Below are 21,899 nucleotides of genomic sequence, written 5' to 3' on the forward strand. Positions count from 1 at the left end.
TGCGCCACCACCGCCCGGCCAGATTCATTCTTTGGTCTCAATTTTTTTCTGACGTTTTTGATTTCCAGATCACATTCCAGGTCAAACGTGTAAAGAAACCCAAAGGGGATTATAAAAAACCTCCTGGGAAAAAAGTAGAGTCCAATCAGGTGGAAAGTGGACAGCGTTACCAAGCAAACTTAGAGATCACTGGCCCGAAGGTGGCATCTCCGGGACCCCAAGGTAAGTGAGGATGTGTCAGATCTCAGTTCTCCTTTCAAGCCACTGTCTCTCTCACAAGGAATGTGTTCTGTGACTTAGAGCAGTTCAGATGAGACGATAAAAGGACCATATAAGAAATTCTTTGATTTTTAAGCATTAACTGTTTGGGTTAAAGGCCACTGTCATACACCCAGGTGACTCTTTCTCCCCCAGTAGTTAAATGGTGGTGATAGAATTCTTCTTTTAAAAACATAATATTCCCTTTTAAAGGAATATTTTTACTATCTTAGACTGAAATTCAACTCATTAAAATCTGTCTTATTTATCTGGTTAAATGTGCTGACTAAAGCAGAGGGCAATATTAGAATATATATAATAGAATATATTGTCCAAGCCCAGGGTGCACCTTAGTAAGATATGTCCAGTCAGTAGCAACTATGGGAGAGTAAATGTAGACATGAAACTTGTGGTTGCCACATTGTCTCTAAATAAAAACCAGCAGAGCAACCCTGCGGTTAGTTTGGCTAGATGAGCCAGAGGAATTTAGAACGCACCAATTATTCTTCTTCTGTTAACACACTCTAGGAGAGTTGCCTTGTAGTCACCAAAGACATGTAGGCAGAGATGTTGATTACAGGGGGCTCCTTATAGTAACAGCTGATAAGCAGCCTAAATATTGCATGTCTGTGGCATCTGCTGTACACCAGAGAAACACAGCACAGCAAATGAGTAAAGACAGTTTATCAATGGCATAAGGATGTTTCCAATTTGAGAGTTAAACACACTGTGTTTCGTCAACTGTTATTTTTTCATATTTCAATGTCTCTAATACATGAGATGCTTGTCACAGTATGTATAGTTGTATGTGGATATCACTGACTATATGTAATAGTTGGCAGGATTTTTCTGTCATAAATTGTCTGAAGTAGTCCATCCCGTAGAGTTGATGGCCTCTTAGGTCAACTGCACTTGGCCTATCAAGCAAGTGTGTTGACACGTGTGTAGAAGCAGGTGACCAGAGTCCTGCAGATGTTCTCTGTGGGTCCTGAGAAAACTGTAGACCATTTGTAGTTTCTTCTCTGTAGCTGTTCATTTCACAGACATTTTCTAATGATCCTGTATTACTTTAAAGAAACCTTACAAAGGGAATTTTAAAGCTGATATAGCTGAGATTATATGAGAACATCTGGGCAGGTGTGTGCTTACTTACTTGCTTGCTTGCTTGTGCTTGGGGATTGAAGTGAGGACCTTGCTCGTATTAGATAGCTCCACTGCTTCAGAGCTACACCATGGTCCCACTTAAGCAGTTTCAAATGATCTCAGCTTGGTAGGTTCTAGTGGAACATTGAAGGTACTTGCAAATCATGAAGGTACGTACTGTTCTTAAAAGAGAATGCAGGATGGAGAGGGTGCAAAAATACTACAGGGGGTTAGTAGCCCAGTTTAAATCAGTATGGATTCTGTCCACTGCCAGCTAATAGCCTTCCAGTAAATCATGTCCAAGTTCTAAAGCAAATTATTGAGCAAATGTCTGTAAACCTGTGGGGAGGAGTGGAGATCATTGTGAGCCATAGTAGATACACTAACTGCTAATAATAACATTGAACTCATTTCATTTCCTTTTTTGGCTAGGGCTTCTAAACTGGAAGACCAGGGAAGTGCCATAGACATAATGTAACTGGATTTCAGCAAGGATTTTAAAATCCTCTTATGATATCCTTGTGAACAAGATGGAGAGATGTGGGCTCGAAGTTTCCCACTGCCTACAAGATAAAGTGCAGACTTCCTAGTGTGGCATTCAAGACCCTTTATAAACCAGCCTCTCTCCACCCTTCAACGCTACCATGAAACAGCCATGCTCTTATTTTATCTATGCTTTTGTACATGCTGTCCCCTCTGCCTTTATGCCCTTATACCACCTCTGTGGCGCTCACCCTTAAACTTTAAAGTCAAATGCCATTCCTCCCTTGCTACCTTCAGACAGAATTAGTTGCTCTTTCATTTGTGCAACTCTTGGGTTCCTTCTCAGGCACTGCGCTGTACGGTGTAACAGTGTGCTCATGTTTGCCTTCCTCACTAGCCTGTGAGCTGCAGAGCAGGCTGCCTCTTCATATGTGTACCCCTGTGTTACACAGTTCCCAGACCCTTATAATCGGTGCTCAATAAATATTTTTCAAGTGAATTTCTTAACTACAAAAAGAAAATGAGCTTTATTGTGAAATGTATTCTTTATTTAAAGTTAATTTGAAATTCTTCCAAACTGTTCTTTTTTGCTTTATTAAAATCTGAATCTAAAATTCCTGCCTGAACTTCAAATGTTTTCTCTTGCTGGTAAACACCTACAGTGTAAAAAGTGCTAAGTAGAATTAAGGTTTTCCGTCCTGTTGCCCCCATCAGAAGCCCATCAGATAAGACTTGGTTTTGCTCGTTCTCGGGGCATGATGTAAAGTGAATGACTCAGGCTAAAAAGGTGGTGACTTTACTAGCACAGGAACTGGACTCGTGTGTGTTAGAGTCAAGTAACCTGTGTCTAGGTTCCAGCTCTGTGCCCCCCCCCCCAGCCAGAGAACTGTGGCTGCTTCCTCCTGTGAGTTGTAAGGAACAAAGTCTAGTGAGGTTGAGAGCTGCAAACATAGAATTCAGCTTCTGAACACACACGAAAAACACTCGTGGAATAAATTATGACCTTACACTGTCATAGATCCCATCCTGACACTTTTCTTTGTAGCAGTGAGTCTACTCGGGGCAGTTTGCACCCATAGAACATTTGGCAGTATGTGACGATATTTCCTGGGGAGGCTGTGCTACTGAATTCTCATGGGTTGATAGGTGCTGCTAAAATGGCCTCCAGTGCACTACAGTATCCTTACAACAAAGCATCCAGCCCACACTGCCACAGTGCCAGGGCTAGATGCCAACTCTAAAGATACCTGTTTCCATTAAGTCAAAGTTATCCTCATAAAAATCCAAACCCAGAAGGGTAAAAATTAAAAGTGATAAGATTGTTAGTGTCTAAGAGGATCTTAATTCGTACTTCATGTTGACCAACTTCAAGTACAACAAAGGAGACAAGTTTTATTTCATTATCTTTGAGAAGATTTTATTCAGCGAGGATTTTTATTTCCATTACCATGAATAATAAAATTTTAATTAGATCTGTTTGTCACTGGTGCCCATTCTAAAGACAAGAACTCAAACATGCCAGTTTGGGTTGTGTCATCAATAGGGAAAACGGCATTCCTTTGTACTGTGTCCATTCATGACATCCTTTCCTTCCAGGAAAAAAGCGTGACTACCAGAGTTTGGGATGGCCCAGTCCAGATGAATGCCTCAAACTTCGCTGGGTAGAGCTAACTGCCATTGTGAGCACCTGGCTGGCAGTTTCTTCAAAAAACATTGAGTGAGTATCTTTGATGTTCATGGAATTTCCTTACCCACAAACCACAGCCGTGAACCACAGGGTGATGTCGTGTGTGTCAATGGTACCTGGCAGAGCCATCTTTCCGGCACTGTGGTCAACAGAGAATGACCATTACTACCCGCCCACAGCCTAGATGGGCTCAGTCCATGCAAAGAGCAGTGGGTGAACCGCAGGCCGTCTTCATCCGCACTTTGCAAGCTACCAGAAGTCTCGTGTAGCACAGGTCACATTGAAGACCAGATCCTTCGCTCTAGGAATACAGAGCCCACTGTACAGATGTGGTGCATGTTCAGGGGAAGTGGGGCAAATGGAGATGTCCCAGCACCTGTGAAGAGACAGTAAACAAGGGGACTTGTGCAGACTTCCTGTCCTGAAGTGTTGCTGTGCCCTAGATCTGCTCCCCTTCTTGTTTCTCAGTCAGAGTGACTGCTCCTAGAACTTCCTTCACAACAGATGGCGATGAGCCCTCCCAAATTTCCAGGCCAGACCACTCTTCAAAGCCCCAGATTTATTTATAGCCACCATCCCAAGAAAACACTTTTCTTGCGCAGCATCCATTGTTTTTAAAAAAATTGATTTTGTTTCTCCATTTTGCATTTTTTAACGATTCATTTTTATTTCTTAATAATGTATATGTATGGATCTGGATCTGTACATGTGTGAATGAAGGTGGCCATGTAGTTCAGACAACAGCATAGAGTCCTGTGGAGTGGAGGTTGCAGGAGCTTATGAGCCACTTGGTGTGAGCAGCTGGTGTGTGCTCCTAACCAGTGAGTGCTGGTGAAGGCTGCTGGAGGTCGCGTGTTCTTCCCAGCTGCCCAGCTGCTTAGACCCGAAATAACCACACAGAAACTGTATTCATTAAATCACTGTTTGGCCCATTAGCTCTAGCTTCTTATTAGCTAACTCTTACATATTAATTTAACTCATTTCTGTTCATCTGTGTATCACCACGAGGCTATGGCTTACCAGGCAAAATTCCCAGCATCTGTCTCCAGTGGCTCCATGGCTTTTCACTGCTCCCTGCCTCCTTTCTCCCAGCATTCATTTTAGTTTTCCCTGCCTAGCTCTGTTCTTTTGCCCTGTCACAGGCCAAGACAGTTTCTTTATTCATTAACCAATAAAAGCAACACATTAACAGAAGGCCTTTCCACACCAAGTGAGCCATCTCTCCAGCTCATATTTTTCAGAAATAAATTCAGCCATGTGCAGGCCAGAGACCTGGCTATCATCCTTAAAATTATTTCCCTTCATCCCTCAAGCCTTGTCTATTACCAATTCTTACTATTTTTACTTCCCGATAACTTTTCAGAAGTGCCTCCACACTGCTCTTCCAGAGTGACTCTGCTGCCACACAGGTGCATGCAGTCACCTCATTAGGCCTCTTGCCTGGCAATCTCTGTCCCTACTGAGAGTTCTTCTTGCTCTGCCCATGCCCCTCAGTCATAGGCTTCACACAAAGACTTTTTGAGCTCTGCTGTCTCAGGAAAGCTGTCGTAACCACCCTCCTCATGGTACAGAGGAGATAAATACCCTCTCGGGCACATTTTCATTATTGCATGTCTTATAACTTGTCATAGCTATAATCCTACCCCTTCTCAGACATGAGTAACATAACAACTGGGACTGCTTGTGTTTGCTTAATTGCTGTACTCGTGGTATCTGATATACAACAGGTGTGAGATAGATAATCATGGAGCAATAAATGTTTCCCAAATGTAAGTTAAAATTTTTAAATTTAAGTTGCAAAGTAAAATTTTTTTTTACTAATCTAACAAATAAAATACATTTGAAATAATTCATTAAAAGTGAAATGGAAGCGTACACTTTGTTAGAAAATTCATAAATATTGTTGAGATAATCTCCAATGTAAACATCAAAAAAAAAATAAATCTTAAGATGTGTTGAAGGAAAAATGATGCTACAAGTACATGAGCAAAGTAAAATTTGTTAGTGCCAAATTACCATATATAGAGCATATGATTGTATATTCAAGAGCATGTACTTCTTTTCTAGAAGGCCAGAGTTCAGTTTCCAGCATCCATATTGATGGTTTACAGCCACCTGTAACTCCAGCTCCAGGGATATCTGTGCCCTCTGGTCACCTGCACACGTGCACATACCCCTCCCCCATGTATATATACAAATTCAAAATTATAATTTAAAAAATAACTTCTTGAGGTCATGAAGTGAAATACTTGTATTTGATACTGAATACAATGAGTGTCCATCTGGGTCTGCATAAAATTTACTGTCTCATAAATGACCTTTTTTTGAGCATAAGGGTGCTTATGCAAGTTAAGGAAAAGCAGGCTAGAGGAACCATTGTGTGTCTTACTCTGTTTCCTAAAAGGAACACCCACTAATTCCAAGCCCTCCCTGGTGAGGGAGTGCCATATAGAATTAGATCCGCTGATTGTTAGAGCTGTCTCTACCTACTTGGATTTTCTGATGTGGTCATCTTCATTTTCCAGCATCACAGAGCACATAGACTTTGCCACACCTATACAGCAGCCAGCAATGGAACCACTGTGCAATGGCAATCTCCCCACGAGCATGCATACCCTCGACCACTTACATGGAGTGTCCAACAGAGCCAGCCTGCACTACACGGGTGAGAGCCAGCTAACAGAGGTGAGTACTCAGCCTTGTTCGGGCTGTTGAAATGTTAGCCTCACAGTTTTGATGTGGCCAGGGCTCTTTTTGCTCACTCGCTCTTTCTTTTTGGCGTTCGTTCTTTCTATCTATCTATCTACCTACCTATCTATCTTTCTTTCTTTCTTTCTTTCTGTCGTTCGTTCGTTCGTTCGTTCTTTTTTAAATTATGTATATATACAGGGGGAGGGGTATGTGCACATGTCTTCTTTCCTTCCTTCCTTCCTTCCTTCCTTCCTTCCTTCCTCCCTCCCTCCCTCCCTCCCTCCCTTCCTTCCTTCCTTTTTTGGCCCTGAATTGTGTGGCTTTTGGCTGAGCCCAATTCCTTTCAGTCCCTAGGACGGAACTGTGATGACTGCTTTATGTGTCTATAATTTTTATTACGTGGGAGAGGGCCATGGGCTGTCAGTCACCTGAAGAGTGTCTTTCATAGACTGGCTCCGAGCAGATGCAAAGCAAGGTCCCAGAAAAGTATTCTGATGTTATGCTCCACCACCCATCTCAGAAGCGCCAGCAGCATCCACATCTGGTCTCATTTTAGCCCTGTCACCTGCCATCTCCTTCTGTTCCAGGTACTACAGAATCTCGGCAAAGACCAGTATCCACAGCAGTCACTTGAACAGATTGGCACCCGAATCGCCAAGGTGTTGGAAAAAGTAAGTCTCCCAAGTGGCTAGTAGATTGTTGGACTACTAAGACTTCTTAGTTGGTTCCCACATGTCTCTTGCCTCTTTTATCTGTGACTAGCAAGGCCAGAGGCCCAGGGTGAAGTATCCCCACTCAGGCTGTCTCGTTCACTTTCATAGCTTCTCCATCACCACTTTCCCTCTCTTCCACCCGTCTTTACCATCTGGGATGAGGTGTGCCCCGTCAGCAGTGTCTCCTTTCCTCTGCCTGGGTGGAGAGGAGCTGTTGGGAGTTCGGGGACCTGGCACAGGAAGTGAGACCGGATACACTACTGACAGGAAATACCTTGTAAAGTAGCTTTTTCCCTGCAGTCCTGAAGCACGTTTGCAGTACTGCTTCCCTCCAGCTCAGAGAGGGTGGCTCGAATCTCTGATCTGAAGAGATGACTCTTCTACCTTAAGAAGAAGTTATATTTTTAATTTGATTACTTTGTAGCTAAGAATCTCTCTGGTGCTGTCTGATATTAAAGAGGTTATTTATAACAGTGATTAAGAAAAGCAAGTCACTTGAGTGTGGATATGACAGATGTAGCAACAACTGCCTTCCTTTGCGTATCACACATGGGAATTGTCCATATATAGTGAAAGTGGGGCACGGATGTGATCTACAGACCCAAATGTAAAGAGTAATAAGTAAAAAATCGCAAAAGTGCTTGAGATCAACATAGAAGGCACATGGGAAATGGAGGCAGAAGGCAGGCTCAGATAGTCATTTCCCAATATGTTCACAGAAGTAAGTCCTCTTACCTGACAGGAAGGTAGACAGACTCAGGGCTGCCACACAGGAGTGGCAGTGACCCAGACTCGGGGCCACCACACAGGGGCACCAAGGCCCAGCAGAAACCACACAGCAGAGAGATCCTGCAGGGGTCAAAAACATGGTTTAGTCTAGCCTTCTTGGCATGAATCTAAAAAATAACATGAAACACCTGACTATGAATCAAGATGACAGCAAAACTAAAAATGCAGGGAGAGGTTAGCACAGGGTGTGAAGACAGGGTTCTCACCCTGAATGCCAGCCAACAGAAGAGATGGTGATAGATTGGGGAAAAAGGGAGGTGCAGGAAGGAAAAAATATGAAAGAGATCATCAAAAAGAATAGAAGAAAACATGACAGGATAAAATTAAATAAGACTTAGCAAGTTCTCATTTTTCTGTAAAACATGTCTAATTAAAATGGCATATTGTATGACAAAGAAACTGATTCAAAAGAATTAACAATGATACTTATTCAAGCAAATTATTCTGTATTAATAAACAAGAGAGAATCCTTGTTACTTATCTCCTGACACAGCAGTTCAGTCTCCAGGAGAGATCGCCCCACTTCAGAACAACTCCATCCTGCACAGGAGAAGATGCTTCTGAGTTACTATTGGTACTACACAAAGCAGGTGTCCACAGATCTTTGTATTCATTTAGAGACACTCACAAGTGTGAGTGAGCTCACTGAGGATAGGACTAGAGTCTGCTGGTCTAGAGGACGATGAGGAGCCCAGGCCGAGCCCATGCTGGGATCTGGAGGGCAATAAGGAGCCCACAGCTGGTGGAACTGAGCCTTGGACTCCCACTGTGAACCAGCAAGTCTGGAAGAACAGGTTAGCTAGGCTTGGGAGAGCTAGAAAATGAGATTGCTGGCAAGGGGGGGGGGGGGTTTGAAGGATAAGCAATGGCATATCCAAAAGAATTCCAAGTGAAAGAAATTATTTCCAGATGAAGACAAGAGAAGACACAAGCAAGCATGCTGGATAATACCCAAGAAAGACAGAACACAAACAGGATCATTCTTTTCATCAAAAGGAGGCAGAGCTGCAGGTGGAGAACCACAGGCTTGCAAGCATTCTGTGCTACATAGTGAGGTCAAGGCCAACATGGACTAGACAGTAAGCCCTTGTTTCAAAAATACAAACCAGAAGCACCACCCCCAATACAGAAAATGCCAAAAAAAAATTTTTTTAAATAAGAAATAAAGTAAAAGTTAAAAAGCTAGCTATAAAAGAAAGAAAAAGACCCATTACCCATTAAATAGGAGTCCTAAAGAAATGAACCAAAGCAAATATTAAAATTATAATTTATAAAAACATTCCTAAAAGAAAAAAGTTTGAAACTGTATTTTGAAAAGGCAAATCCACTAGGCCAGCCAGAGCTTATGTAGAAAGACCTTGTCTCAGTAAATAAACTACATAAAACGAGCCTGTCTAATAAATAAATATAATTAATAGATTAAAATAATAATAAAAGCTAAAATAAAAAACTCCCATCTACTTTTGGAGTTTAAGATAGCCAATTCTAAAATATATTCTATTAGCATTATATTTTTAATTACTAGTTTCTCTCTCTCTTGTGTGTTTGTGTGTGTGTGTGTGTATTTTGAGTTCAGACATGTACATCATACCTATGTAGATGTTAACAGCAACTTTCTTTAGGAATTGACTCCTGCCACCTTGTGGGGTCTTGGGGTCAAACTTAGGTATTCAGTCCTGTGCACAGTGCCTCTTTCTACTGAGCCATCTCACCTATCTCTAAAAGTATTCAGAATAGACTCGTGTTGCTGGGTTTTCAACAAAGACTCAATTCCAAAAGTCAAAAGAATAAATTTTTTAGGAAAAAAACTATGAGCCTTGAGTTGAGGATGAATATAAACTCCACATGCAAATGGTGATGAGCTTGCAGAGACTATTGCTCCCATGTACCCCGTCTGATAGATTGTGCTCTGGACAACCTCGATGGCCATAGCAGCACTGGTAGAAGGGCCTAGTGTCAAGCATGGTGTCTACCTGCACAGCTAAGATGCTCTATGGAGACCCTGCCATCCTCTGAAAATACAGGTTTGCTACACTGTCAAAAAATAGACTGGGTAGGGGCATATATAAAAGGTAAGATCTGTGTACTGATTAATTAATTTGAAGATCTTATGCTTATATAGAAGAAGAAAGGAATGTGAAGAAAAATAAGAAGCCATCACAGTGCTGCATAAAGAAAGTGGCAAGCCCAGAATTCTGTGCCAGCGTAAGCACCCTTCAGAAGCTGAAGAAAAATCAAGATGTGTTCGGTTATCAAAAACTAAGGGACTTCTCCACTAGTATATCTAAACTGAAATAAAATGTAAAGGGAGATCTGTATAAAAATATCTCAGGTAGAAATATGATATGTAAGAAATGAACACCAAAAGTTAAGATGGAAATGCACAATGAATATTCAAAACAATGACTGTAGTACCTGAGCAACTCACTCTTGTAACCATATAAAATACACAACAGCAGTTCCATAGGGACTGAATGGGGTTCAGAGTACCACAGCTTAACTGGTGTCAATCAGAGTATAAGAGTAATGATTTACATGTTTTTAAAATGTATGTTTTAAGTCATAGGCTAACTACCAAAATTATTTTAAGATACATTTTAGTAGAAAGAAAATGCAATAGCATAAAAGTATCTGATTAAATTCAAGGAAGTCAAGAAAGGTAAGAGCACAGAAAGCATCAAACATAATACAGACACAGATGAGTCGGGAGGTGACTGACAGATGCATCAGGAGGTGGGTACAAAGACAGACATGTAAGTCACATGTACATCGGCTTTTAAACCCAGCCATGTGCTACTTAGAAGAGACACTTTAAATATTTGAATATGAAAAGTTAAAAGTATAGGAAAATGACATCATACAAAGTGACAAAAAAGAATTAGGTATCACTGGATACTTATATCAAGGAGACATTGAGATAAAAAGCATTAATGGAGTTTAAGTGGTATTTCATAAAAATAAAGGAATCTATAGTAAACTGGACCATAACCCCCAAAAGACGTGTATGCCTGAATTCCAGAGTCTATGAAAGTTACCTTAGATTAGAGGAGGTATTGGCAGGTAAGATTTTCAGAACTGAGAGATGGAAAGGTTTTCCTAGTTTATATAGGAAGACTTCATGCACCCACAGGTGGTCTTCCAGGAGGGAGGATAGATGAGCCTGTGCTACCATGACCACAGGGACATAAGTAGAAGAGATATGATCCCCAGAGAGTGCTGACCAGCACCAGAGGTCGTAGGAGGCAGGAGATGATCCTCCCCTCAGTCCTATGTGGGGAGCTCAGCCCTGCTGATCACGTATTCGCAGTAATACTGATCTAGGATTCTTGTCCCCAGTACTGTGCAAATAACATATTTCTGTTTCATTAAATTACTAAGCTTGAGTCAATTTGGTACAGCCATAGGAATCTAATCAATTCAATGTAGATGAGCCCTATTAACTGTATCTAATTCACATAGCTCCAAAATATATACCGTGACTTACCTTTAAAAAAAAAAGTAGCCGTACTTTTCATCTAGGTAGATTTTAATACACGTTACATAATAACTGTAAAATGAGCAGGAAAATGAACAGTTGTACACTTGACCCAGGTGACCGAGGTGCAGAACAATTTGTCTAGCAGTGACAGGACCATGTTCTTCTCAAGTGCATAAGAAAGAGGGTCATGTATTGATTCAACATCTACGGCATTCTGAAGTTTGAAATCACTTAGGACATTAGGGCTAAACTAAAATAAGTAAAAATATTTAAAACGGGGGGCTTTCATATAGATATGAAGAAATTGTAAACTTATAAAAAATTTCTAAAACTGAGGGAAAATATAAAACAATGCTGAAAGATATAACAAATGGAAAAATACAGCCATAGTCCTGAGTGTAAAGTCCCTAAAGCCTAAGAACGTTCGTTCTTCCTAAGTTAATTCGTGATTCTAGCACTAATGATAAAAGTGCTGTGTTTTCCCCAGCAGCAGACAGGCTAATTGTAAGTTTATTCATAAGAGTGAACAATGAAGAATTACCAGGGAGACTGTGAAAAAGAACAGTTGGGAGACGAGGAGGATTTAACCTCATATTAAACATACATGAAGTCCTTAATTAAGACTGTTTAATGGTGGTGCATGAATATGCAGACTGATGATAAAGGACGGAAAGCTAATTGCATGTGGCAGTTTAGCATATAAAGACACCCCCTCCCCAGTGCAGAGAAATACATGTTTTATGCTGGGTAGGAAAAATGTAAAAATTAAATCCATTCCTTACACATACGCCAAGATAAATATTGAGTGGATCAGAGACTTAAACTCATCTAAAAATGGATCTCATGTAAGTACAAATAGAATGTAGGGTCTTTGTGTGGCCTGAATGTAGCGAACATTTCCAGATTGACTCGGAATTCGCATGCAGTATGGGAAGAGGTTAACAAATTCACATGAACACTGTAAACAAAGTGGATGGGTATAGTTTCAACTGACACTAGAGGGAAAGTGATGTGGGAGTGTCATATATCAATCTGTTGATTTCATTGGTTTAAGCAATAAAGAAACTGCTTGGTCTCATAGGTTAAAACATAGGTGGGAAGAGTAAACAGAACAGAATGCTGGGAGGAAGAGGAAGTGAGCTCAGACTCGACAGTTCTCCTCTCGGGGGCAGACACCTCAGAGAGACGCCTTGCTCCCGGCTCCTGGGCGGATGCGGGGATAGCTCTGCTCTCTGAGGCACAGGCGATGAAGCTCCGACCCAGGACGGACAGACGTAGGCTAGAATGTTCCCGGTAAGACCGGTGCTCACAGATTATTAGAGATGGGTTGATCGGGATATCAGAATTAGCTAGTAAGGGCTAGAGCTAAAGAGCCAAGCAGTGTTTAAAAGAATACAGTGTCCGTGTAATTATTTTGGGGCATAAGCTAGCCAAGCGGCTAGGGTGCTGGGGACGCAGCCCCGCTGCTCCTATTACAACAGGAAAGCGTTTTTCAAACTTCATTTCTAAGGCGCTCCTAAAAGGAAGAAAAGTCAGTATCTCTTGGCTTAGCATAAATGTAACAGAAGAAAGGGTTAATGAAGGAGCAGAGAAAATGATAGAGATATTCAGAAGGGTTAGAAACTATAAAGTATTCCATTTTAACTACTGTACAGGAGGGTGGTGAGTCAGACAAACCCACAGGCTCGGGAGCCCTTTGGCCAGAGAGAAACTGGTGCTCTCTGGGAGAAGAGTGGGTTCCTGGTCTCAGCGCTCTCAACAGTTCTCTGGCAAACTGAACAACAAAGCACAAGGACGGGAAGCTAAGACAAAATCCATGGGAAAGTTTGAGATGATCTTGCCAACTATGGAGGCAAGAATTTGAGCTTTCAATCACCATTGAAGTCAGGGGCTCCTGATAAATATCCCAGGATTTCATTTGGACCATCTGAAGATTTGTGCCTTTAAGAACGACCCAATCAGAGAGGAGCCTTTGCACTGTGGTATAGAAGCCAAAACTCAGCTCCCAGTGATTGAATTAAGCAGGCCAGTGCTCACACACCGTGTGAGAAGACAGAAGTTCTCTGTAAGAAGATAACCTTGCGTCAGCACAGGCCACCAAGGTTGATGGCCTGAGTTTGACCCCCCCCCCCAGGTCCCACATGGTAGGCGGAGAGAACCAAGCCCTTCAAGCTGCTTTCTGACCTCCACGCGAGTGTTGCAGCATGTGTGCATGCATACAGACACATTAATTAAATCGTGAACAAATGAATGGATGAATAAATGCGAAGAAAATGATATTTTCAAGTATGAACATTAAATCTTATAATAAAATTTGTCATTTGAAAAAAGATCAACTCATCTGGAGCTCCTGTGGTGCAAAGGTCAACCCCTCCACTAAATCATACTAGCTGTGCATGGGAAAGGAGAGACTGTGGATGTACATCTGCAGATGATCTAGGCTCTGGAGTTAAGACAGGGACTTTAAAAATCTCAGTAATCAGTATGCTCAAGAAGACAGAAGGAAAGTAGAATAGGATTGGAATATTTTCTCTATGGAGAACTGGAATCTGTGAGAAAAAATTAAATGGACTTTTGGGGACTGAGAATCATAAAAACTGAAACTAAGAATTTACTGCATGGTCATAAAATGAGACCAAACAATGGAAGCCCAGAAGTCAGGGTGACAAATGGCTTGAAGGAGATGGTAATCCACATGGGGAAAGCTGAAGCTCAACTCTTACATATAGCTGAACTCAGAGTGGCTCAAAGGCCAAAACTACATGATTCTTGGGAGAATCCATGGAACGCTGATGCTGGGCATGGCAAAGGGTTCTTGGTTGTGACACCAGGAGCACAGGAATCAGAAGAATAAAAGAGATCCCAGGCTCCACATGACTAAAAGATTTCGGTGTGTCACTGGCATGGGAAGCAGGCTGTGAAATGGGAGGCAATACTGTCAAATCATCCATCTGATAGCGTAATGTCCAAAGCATATCAAAAAAGTTCTACCATTTGATGTGGGAAGTCCTTCTGTGTATGCGTTGCTTTTTATTAGTTAATGAATAAAGAAGCTGCTTTTTGGCCAATGGCTTAACAGAATATAGCCAGGCAGGAAGAGATATATACAGAGAGAGTAGGCAGAGTCAAGGAGAAACCTTGTAGCCCCACAGAGACAGGTGCCGGAGGGAACCTTGCCAGTAAGCCACAGCCATTTGGTGATACACAGATTAATAGAAATGTGTTAAATTAAGATGTAAAAGTGATCCAATAAGAAGTTAGCACTAATAGGCCAAGGAGTGATTTAATTAACACAGTTTTTGTGTGGTTATTTCGGGGCTGAGCAGCCAGGAACAAACAAGTAGCCTTCCTACAACACCATTCAATAATAAATGCTAAAAATTCAACCTAAAAATGTGCACAGGGTTTAAGTAACCATATCTGAAGTGTTAGTATGCAATGGCTAAAATCATGAGAAAAGTATTGTGCATTACCAGTCAGAAAGGCAAACTCTAACCAAAGTGTGTAGTTGATTTTTTATTTCTTCTTTGGGGGCCCGCCACCCAGCTTCCAAATAAATGCAGAGACTTATTTGTACTTATGAATGTCTGGCCTTTATTTGGATTGTTTTTAGACAGCTTTTCTAACTTAAATTATCCAGTTTCTCTTTAACAGGTTTGCCTCTGGGCTTTTGCCTTCTTTATTCTATATATCTTTCTTTCCTTCTTACTCCGTGGTTGGCTGGGTGGCTAGTGCTGAGTAGCTGGTGGCTGGTGGCTGGTAACTGCTCCTGGCATCCTCCTCTCCTTTTCTCACTTCTCCCTGTTCTTTTGAGTCTAGAGTTCTCCTTCTATTTATTCCTTCTGCCTGGCAGCCCTGCCTGTCCCTCTCCTAACTAGATATTGGCTGTTCAGCTCTTTATTAATGTTTTAATCAGGCAAAGTAAGACAGCTTTACAGAATTAAATAAATGCAACATAAAAAATGCAACAATTTTGCATCAGATATTCCAAAGCACAAACAAATGCAACACATCTTAAACTAATATTCCACAATAGAAGTGGCCTCACATCCTTTAGGAAAAATGATAAAAATGAAATGTTAGTAAGGATGAAGAAGAATTGTAAAAAATGGAGGTGGTATGAACATAAAATCTTCCTGTTGCTGTGGGAGGGGGGAGTATCATAGGTCTTCTGAAAGACAGACGTGGCCAGGGAATCAGCAGCTTCACTTCTTGGTACATATTCAAAGCAATTGAAAGCATCATTTCAAGGAAATACTTGTACACTTGTGTTTGACTGTTCTCTTCTACGTAGCCAAATAGTAGGATCAGTATAAATGCCCGTCTAAAGATGAGTGGACAAAGGAAATGTATATAAATACAATGAGTCAGCCGTTAAAAAGGAAGGGATTTCTGCCACATTTTATGACGTATGTAAATCTCAAGAAGTTTTGCTACCTAAGCCTGCTATAAAAAGTCAAATCCAGAATGTTTTCACTTAAGTATCAGAACACTCACACTCATATAGCAGACAGTGTAATACAGTGATGGTTGCCTGCCAGAGACCGAGGTGGGAAGCCGTTGTTTAACGCAGTTTGGGTGTGCAGATGAAACAGTCCTGAAGATTGATTGTGCACGGTGTGAGTGCTTTAGCACTGCCAAACTGTACATTTAGAAATGATGATCATCGTAAATTTTAGGAAGTCAGAATAGACAGTGGAACATGAGGTTAGTTGTAGGAGTGGAATGAGACACATTAAGATGGATTATTAGAAAATATTCAACCTGAAGAATAAAGAGGTGAAGGAATTTTTTAAAGGGAGTTCACATAAGGACTTAAAAGACAAGACACACACCCAAGAAAAGAACAAACAACAGCAAAGAGTCCAGCATAATCCAGGAAAAAGAGAGGACAGTGCAGAAGCAACATTCGAGATAGAAGTCAGAGCTAAGCATTTCCTAACAATGATGAAGGATATTATTCCATAGAATCAAGAACGTCTGTGACCCAAAGAATTGTTTGTTATGTTATCGTAATGACTATGGACAAAAGACTAAATAAAATCTTAGAAGACAGAGAAAAGGGTGTCACTTTCAAATGAACTCCAGCCAACTTCTTCACAGGAGTCACACTGGAATGCAAAGGAATCTCAGCTACTGAAGGAAAACCCTAGACTTCCATCCCCTGCAGATTCCTCACACAACAAAGACTCTTCATTGTGTGCAGGATGAGCAAAGATGGGTAAATGGAGGCACAGAACAGAAGTAAGAGGCCACAGATGACCGTAGTACTCAGTGTGAAAGTGTGTTGTGAAGAGATGACTATTAAAATAAAGGGGAGCCCGCTGTACCTCATGTAGTCCCTAAAGGGGAGCCCACTGTACCTCATGTAGTCCCTAAAGGGGAGCCCATTGTACCTCATGTAGTCCCTAAAGGGCAACTTAAGGTGAGCTTTGAATGTCACTCGCAAAGCTGAAACAGTACATCTTCTGCCTGTTCCCTTCTCTACCAAGGTCCAAAAGAACAAACAAATCACATGATCCATTGTAACTTAGGCCTCAAGTTCCATTTAAGGGGTTTTCATGTTTTATTAAAGTTACCCAGTCCGGGTACAGTTCACCAACTAGGGTCATTTTCACTATAAGCCCTGCTGCCTGTTACCACCCGTTATTAGGTTTTCATGGATGAAGAGCTAAAACATTAATCTAACATTGCTTTCATTGTAGGTTCGCAGACTAAAGTCCTGAGCTCTGAATTGGTAGCCTTCTGTAGTACTCAGACTTCAGGGTTCACTAGAGTCATGATCTTGTTAAAACATAATGATGGGTCCGTGTGGCCCTCCCCCATATTCCATAAGTCTGGGATCAAGCTTGGGATTTTTGTTGGTACTGTATTCTCAGATAATACTACTGGTCAAAGGACCCTACTCAGAAGCCAGTACCTTAGCATGGGGCTGAGGAACAGCAGGCGTGGTGTGCTTCCTTCATGATGGCCATAACAAAGCATAACAAAGACCTCTGTGTTCTCTTGCCTTCAACTTCTAGGATAATTATTACCCGTTAGTATTCTTCAAGTGCCCATCAGTAATTATCTCCTTAGGGAATTATTGAGTTTGCATTGCCACTAATTATCACCAACTGCCAACAGATGACATTAATTAGACTCCACTCTAGGTTCAGATCAATAAGCATCATCAGACCCTCAGCACTCAGCTGAGCTTTCCACACAGGGCTCAGATGCCTCACACAGGCTCCTCTGTGCCACCACGCGTGCACCACACCAAGCTGCCACCATCACCCTGCATCAGATACTAGGTTGCCACATGGTCCTGTTGGACCTTGTGAGATGGCACAGGGGAGTTCTCTCTCCGTGTGCCCCATTTCACAGGTGCAGAGTCCATGCCATCTGGGCAGCCAGCAACCCCACTTGTGACGGTGTGTCCCTTCACAGTGACTGTTTCCTTTGTCATACAGAAACAGTTGAGTTCCGCATGATCTCAGACACCTGACTTCCCCTGTCACCTGTGCTTTGAAGTTCTCACTCTATATCAGTTATTATCAATGTCAAGAGCTGTCTGTGGAAACTATATAGGATATTCTAACTGAAACGAATGATATCCCTGGTGTGTTAATGGGTGTAGCCATGCTCACAAGTATATGGCCTCTGCTTCTTCTGATGCTCTTACAGATTTGGGTCTTGCAGTCATTAATAACAGAGGTTTTGTAGGAAAGGGGCTGCTAAATGTCCTGAATTGGAAATATAAGTGAGGGCTTCTGCTACACTGTATCATTTGTAAAATAAGCCTTGCTGACAGTGGAGGCTGCAGCAGCGCCTGGCCTGTGCTGAGGAGCACCTCAGTGTCTCAGCTGTGGTGTCCAGGCTCCCTGCTACACTGCAGGGAGTATATTCCTTGGACAAATTGCCTTTTTAAAAAGACTCCTTTATTCTATGTGTACATATGGATTCCTGAGTGAATCTGTTTACCATGTGAATGCAGGTACCCATAGAGGCCAGAGAGGGCATAGGATCCCCTCCAGCTAAAGTTACAGATGGCTGTGAGCTGCCCTGTGGGTGCTGGGAACAGAACTCAGATCCTCTACAAGTGTAGTACATGCTGTTGACTACTGAGCATCTCTCCAGGCCCTGCAAATAGCTTTTACCAAGTCTGACAACACAAGGACTCACCCAAAGACAGGAACTAGGTCATGTCAGAAGAACTCAGAGCCAGTGTAAATAAGCTCCCATCGTCTAAGAATGGAGTAAGGTGAGTGACGACATTAGTGACCATGGTGACTTGAACTATCACTTGTATTTAAACTAATAAATGTGCTGTAGTAATTTTCATCTAGGGTGCATGAGAACAGCTTGTTTATTGAAAATGTAAATAGAATAACACATGCATTTTTCCTACTAAATTCACTGTATCTTGATATAAACAAATAACTGATGTGGAAACTATATAGGATATTCTAACTGAAACACTAGGAATGATATCCCTGGTGTGTTAATGGGTGTAGCCATGCTCACAAGTATATGGCAGCCCCTGGGGACCAGTGGCTTCATAAACAGAGAGTGGTACTGTATGTGAAGTGTTGAAAGCTCACATCACCGTTAAAAATAATCCTGCCCTCACTCTCCCTATGAAGTAAAATCTGAGTCCAATCCAGTCCCTGGTAGCTGTTGACGGACAATGTTGGGGACAGAAGAGTATGCTGGTCAGAGTTATTGGGAAGCATGCAAGAGCTCAGGGATGGCTACATGTTGTATAGCGCTGCTTCTTCACAGAAATAGTTGCCGAGGAAAGAACTAGGTAGACTCCAGAGACTGAATGAGGCATAAGGAATGTGCCAACCAATTGCAGTGTATGGACCTCACTTAAATTATTATTCAACCTGTAAAAGCAAAACAGAACTTTCATAATCCAATTGGGGGAAATATGCCAACTAAATAATGGATTGTATTACAGAATAAGTTGCAGTGTTTTAGACATGATCTATTAGTCATGGGCTTTAATATGAGTTTTTAGCTCAGCAGTACTCTGAAAAATTTATTGGCAAAACTATATAAAGACTGGGATTTGCTTCAGTTTAATGTAATTGAGGGTGTAGACAAGATGGAAATGGACTGATCAGCAAAGCTAGTAATGAACACAAGGGGGTGTTACACTGCTTTCCTATTCCATGTGTGCACTGTATTTTTTATTACAAAGTTGTAATTGTAATTAATGTATGCACATGCAGGGATTCTCTGACAACTTGGTGGTTGTTTTTCTTCTATCATGTGGGTTCCAGGGACCAAACTCAGGTGGTCAAACGTAGCAGCAATTTCTTTACCTGCTGTCCGTCTTTCTGGCCCATGTTTGTACTTCCTAAACACCCATTATAATATATTTTAAGCAAATTTAAACATGATAAAGTAAAAAAAAACAGTTTAATAGCAACAGTGAAGATCAAATGAAATGAGAAAGGAATGAATACAGGCTAATTAGGAAGAAGGGTTTGGGGAGTGGTATTTTTGAAACCGAACCCAGTGTAACCCAGGGTTGCCTCAGACTCACTGCATAGCTGAAGGTGATCTTGAACTCCTGAATTCCCGCCTTCACTTCCCCAGTGCTGGAGTTACATGTGTGTGCCAGCTGTAAGTGGAACACCTCAAGCTAAAAATGTAATTATTTAAGGATTTTAGTCGCACAGTGCATGGATGTGTTAGAAGAAGCTAAAGAGTGACTTAGAAGCTTCATGTAAGAAATGACCTGGCTCCTGTGCCCAGAGAGTTGATGGGTCCTGGGACCTGCTGCCCTTCTTCACAAGTCAGGCCTCTGTCCACGGTGCTCCTCCTCAACAGCACACTGGTGACTTTGCACCTCCACATAAAACAGTGGACTTAAAAGCAAGAACATTAAATAAAGAGACAGGGAGATCAGTCAGTCTGTAGACAGGACATGTGATGTGTCCCAAACTGGGTACAGTATTATGGAAGTTGCCAACAGCAAAGACCAAGATAACCTTAAAAGCATTTGTTCAGTCAGGGTGCCATCAGGGAGACAGAAAAGACACCACATGTTTCAGAAGAGCAAACTTAGTTTAGAAAACCGATTGCGTTGTTGTAGAAGGTGAAAGGGGAATAGGAAATACTGAGGTCAACCAGGAGTAACAGCTGTAGGGAGTCCTCCCAACCCAGAGGTGGGAGAAGGTGAGCGCTGGGCCTCTCCTAGTACAGATCTGCAGGATGAATTCTGAAGGGTTGGAGCCTGTTTCTAACACAATCTGGCTGCTGATGAGGACCAGTGAGGCTAGTTCTAGAGGAGTGGGGGGCAGGGGCAGCCCTGTGTGCTGTTGCTGGTATGAGTCTGAGTGGCATTACATTTGAACAGGGAGAACAACTTCCCTTGCCCCACAGACCCTTCAGTTTACCAGCGCACATTTGCAGAACGTAACAAGAAGCCTGCTCACGACAGAGCAAGGTGATTTGCAAACTCACAGCCACAGAACCATGGTGCAGATTATGAAATTAGGCTTTGGCCTTGAGGCAAAGAGCTTAATAAATATGAAAGCAGCAATTCATTCATCTACTCGTTGAGCAGATATTTACTGAGGGCTTAGTTACCGCGTGTCACTTTTCAGTGCTCCAGATAAAGCGGTGAGGGGAAATGAAGGACTTCTGACATTGTGGAGACTGGGGAGGACAGATCACCTACAGAGGACGGTGACTGAAGTGACAGCCTGTTTGATAACACCGTCAAAGCCAGAAGACAGTTTCGAAAGGACACAGACCCCCTAGAATTATATGACCTTCAGTGAGGAAGGGAAGAAGACATTTAAAGATAAAGAGCTAAGAAAAGTTCACATCCAGGAGTCCCTCAGGAACTTCTCTATGTAAAGACACCAATACGTTATCCCAAAACACAAGATTTGCTAAGAAGTAAGATGATAAAGTTACAAATACAGACATAACCTATAAATAATGATTACTTATTTTAAAAGAAATAGCAAACCTGAAACCCTATTGAGTTAGCCTTTTGGCACTGACCAAATACCTGAGGCAAACAGGTCACAGAAGGAAAGGTTGGCATGCTGGGGAATGAGCTCAAGGCCAGCTTGAGCTACAGAGGAGAGGGAGGAAGAGGAGGAAGAAAGCTTTGTTTGCCTCACGGCACTTCTTGTATTATAAAGCTTTTGTTAAGTTCAGAGTCAGGATAATAATGACCATGTGTATTGAGTGGAGAAGTATTCCTCCCACCTTAGTTTTCTGAGACAGTTCTTGGAGAATTGATATTTTTTCTTGAATGTTTGTTACAGTTCACTCAGGACAGGAGTTTTCTTTCTAAGGGGGTAAACTATAATTCAGTGTTTTAAATAGCCATGATGATCTCTTCTTCAGTGATCTTTGGTAGTTGTATCTGTGAAAGAATTCATACTTTTTGTGTAAATGATTGAACTGATTTACTGATTTACCACCGTTTGAATATCCATAGGATCTGTAGTAATGTCTACCCACTCTTAATCCTGTAATGTTTTGTGTCTTCTTTTTTTCCTGCTCAGACTACATAGAAGGGTGTCCATTTTATCCATCTTACCCACGGTTTAATATGCATGAGGTTGTTTTAGTTTTTCTTCTGCTTCTTCTTAAAAATCAGCTTACTTATTACCTGTATTTTTGCATACATGCACAGGGACAC

The 21,899-nt window shown here is 41.7% G+C and overlaps 1 protein-coding gene across 4 annotated transcripts in view; it reads left to right on the plus strand.

Moving 5' to 3' along the window:
• Nucleotides 1–21,899, plus strand: part of Ttc17 (tetratricopeptide repeat domain 17) — a 115,702-nt gene that overhangs the window by 83,156 nt on the left and 10,647 nt on the right. For 2 of the 4 annotated variants that reach the window (XM_005364116.2, XM_005364117.3), the window contains 4 exons: nt 69–222; nt 3,481–3,601; nt 6,097–6,256; nt 6,850–6,933. In XM_005364116.2, the coding sequence (XP_005364173.1) occupies nt 69–222; nt 3,481–3,601; nt 6,097–6,256; nt 6,850–6,933 (519 nt within the window). Of the gene's footprint in view, nt 1–68; nt 223–1,833; nt 2,354–3,480; nt 3,602–6,096; nt 6,257–6,849; nt 6,934–21,899 lie in introns of those variants that run through there. The other 2 variants (XM_013352726.2, XM_026787723.1) reach the window with 1 other exon arrangement.

The sequence above is a fragment of the Microtus ochrogaster genome, assembly GCF_000317375.1.
Source record: "Microtus ochrogaster isolate Prairie Vole_2 chromosome 14 unlocalized genomic scaffold, MicOch1.0 chr14_random_1, whole genome shotgun sequence".
NCBI lineage: Eukaryota > Metazoa > Chordata > Mammalia > Rodentia > Cricetidae > Microtus > Microtus ochrogaster.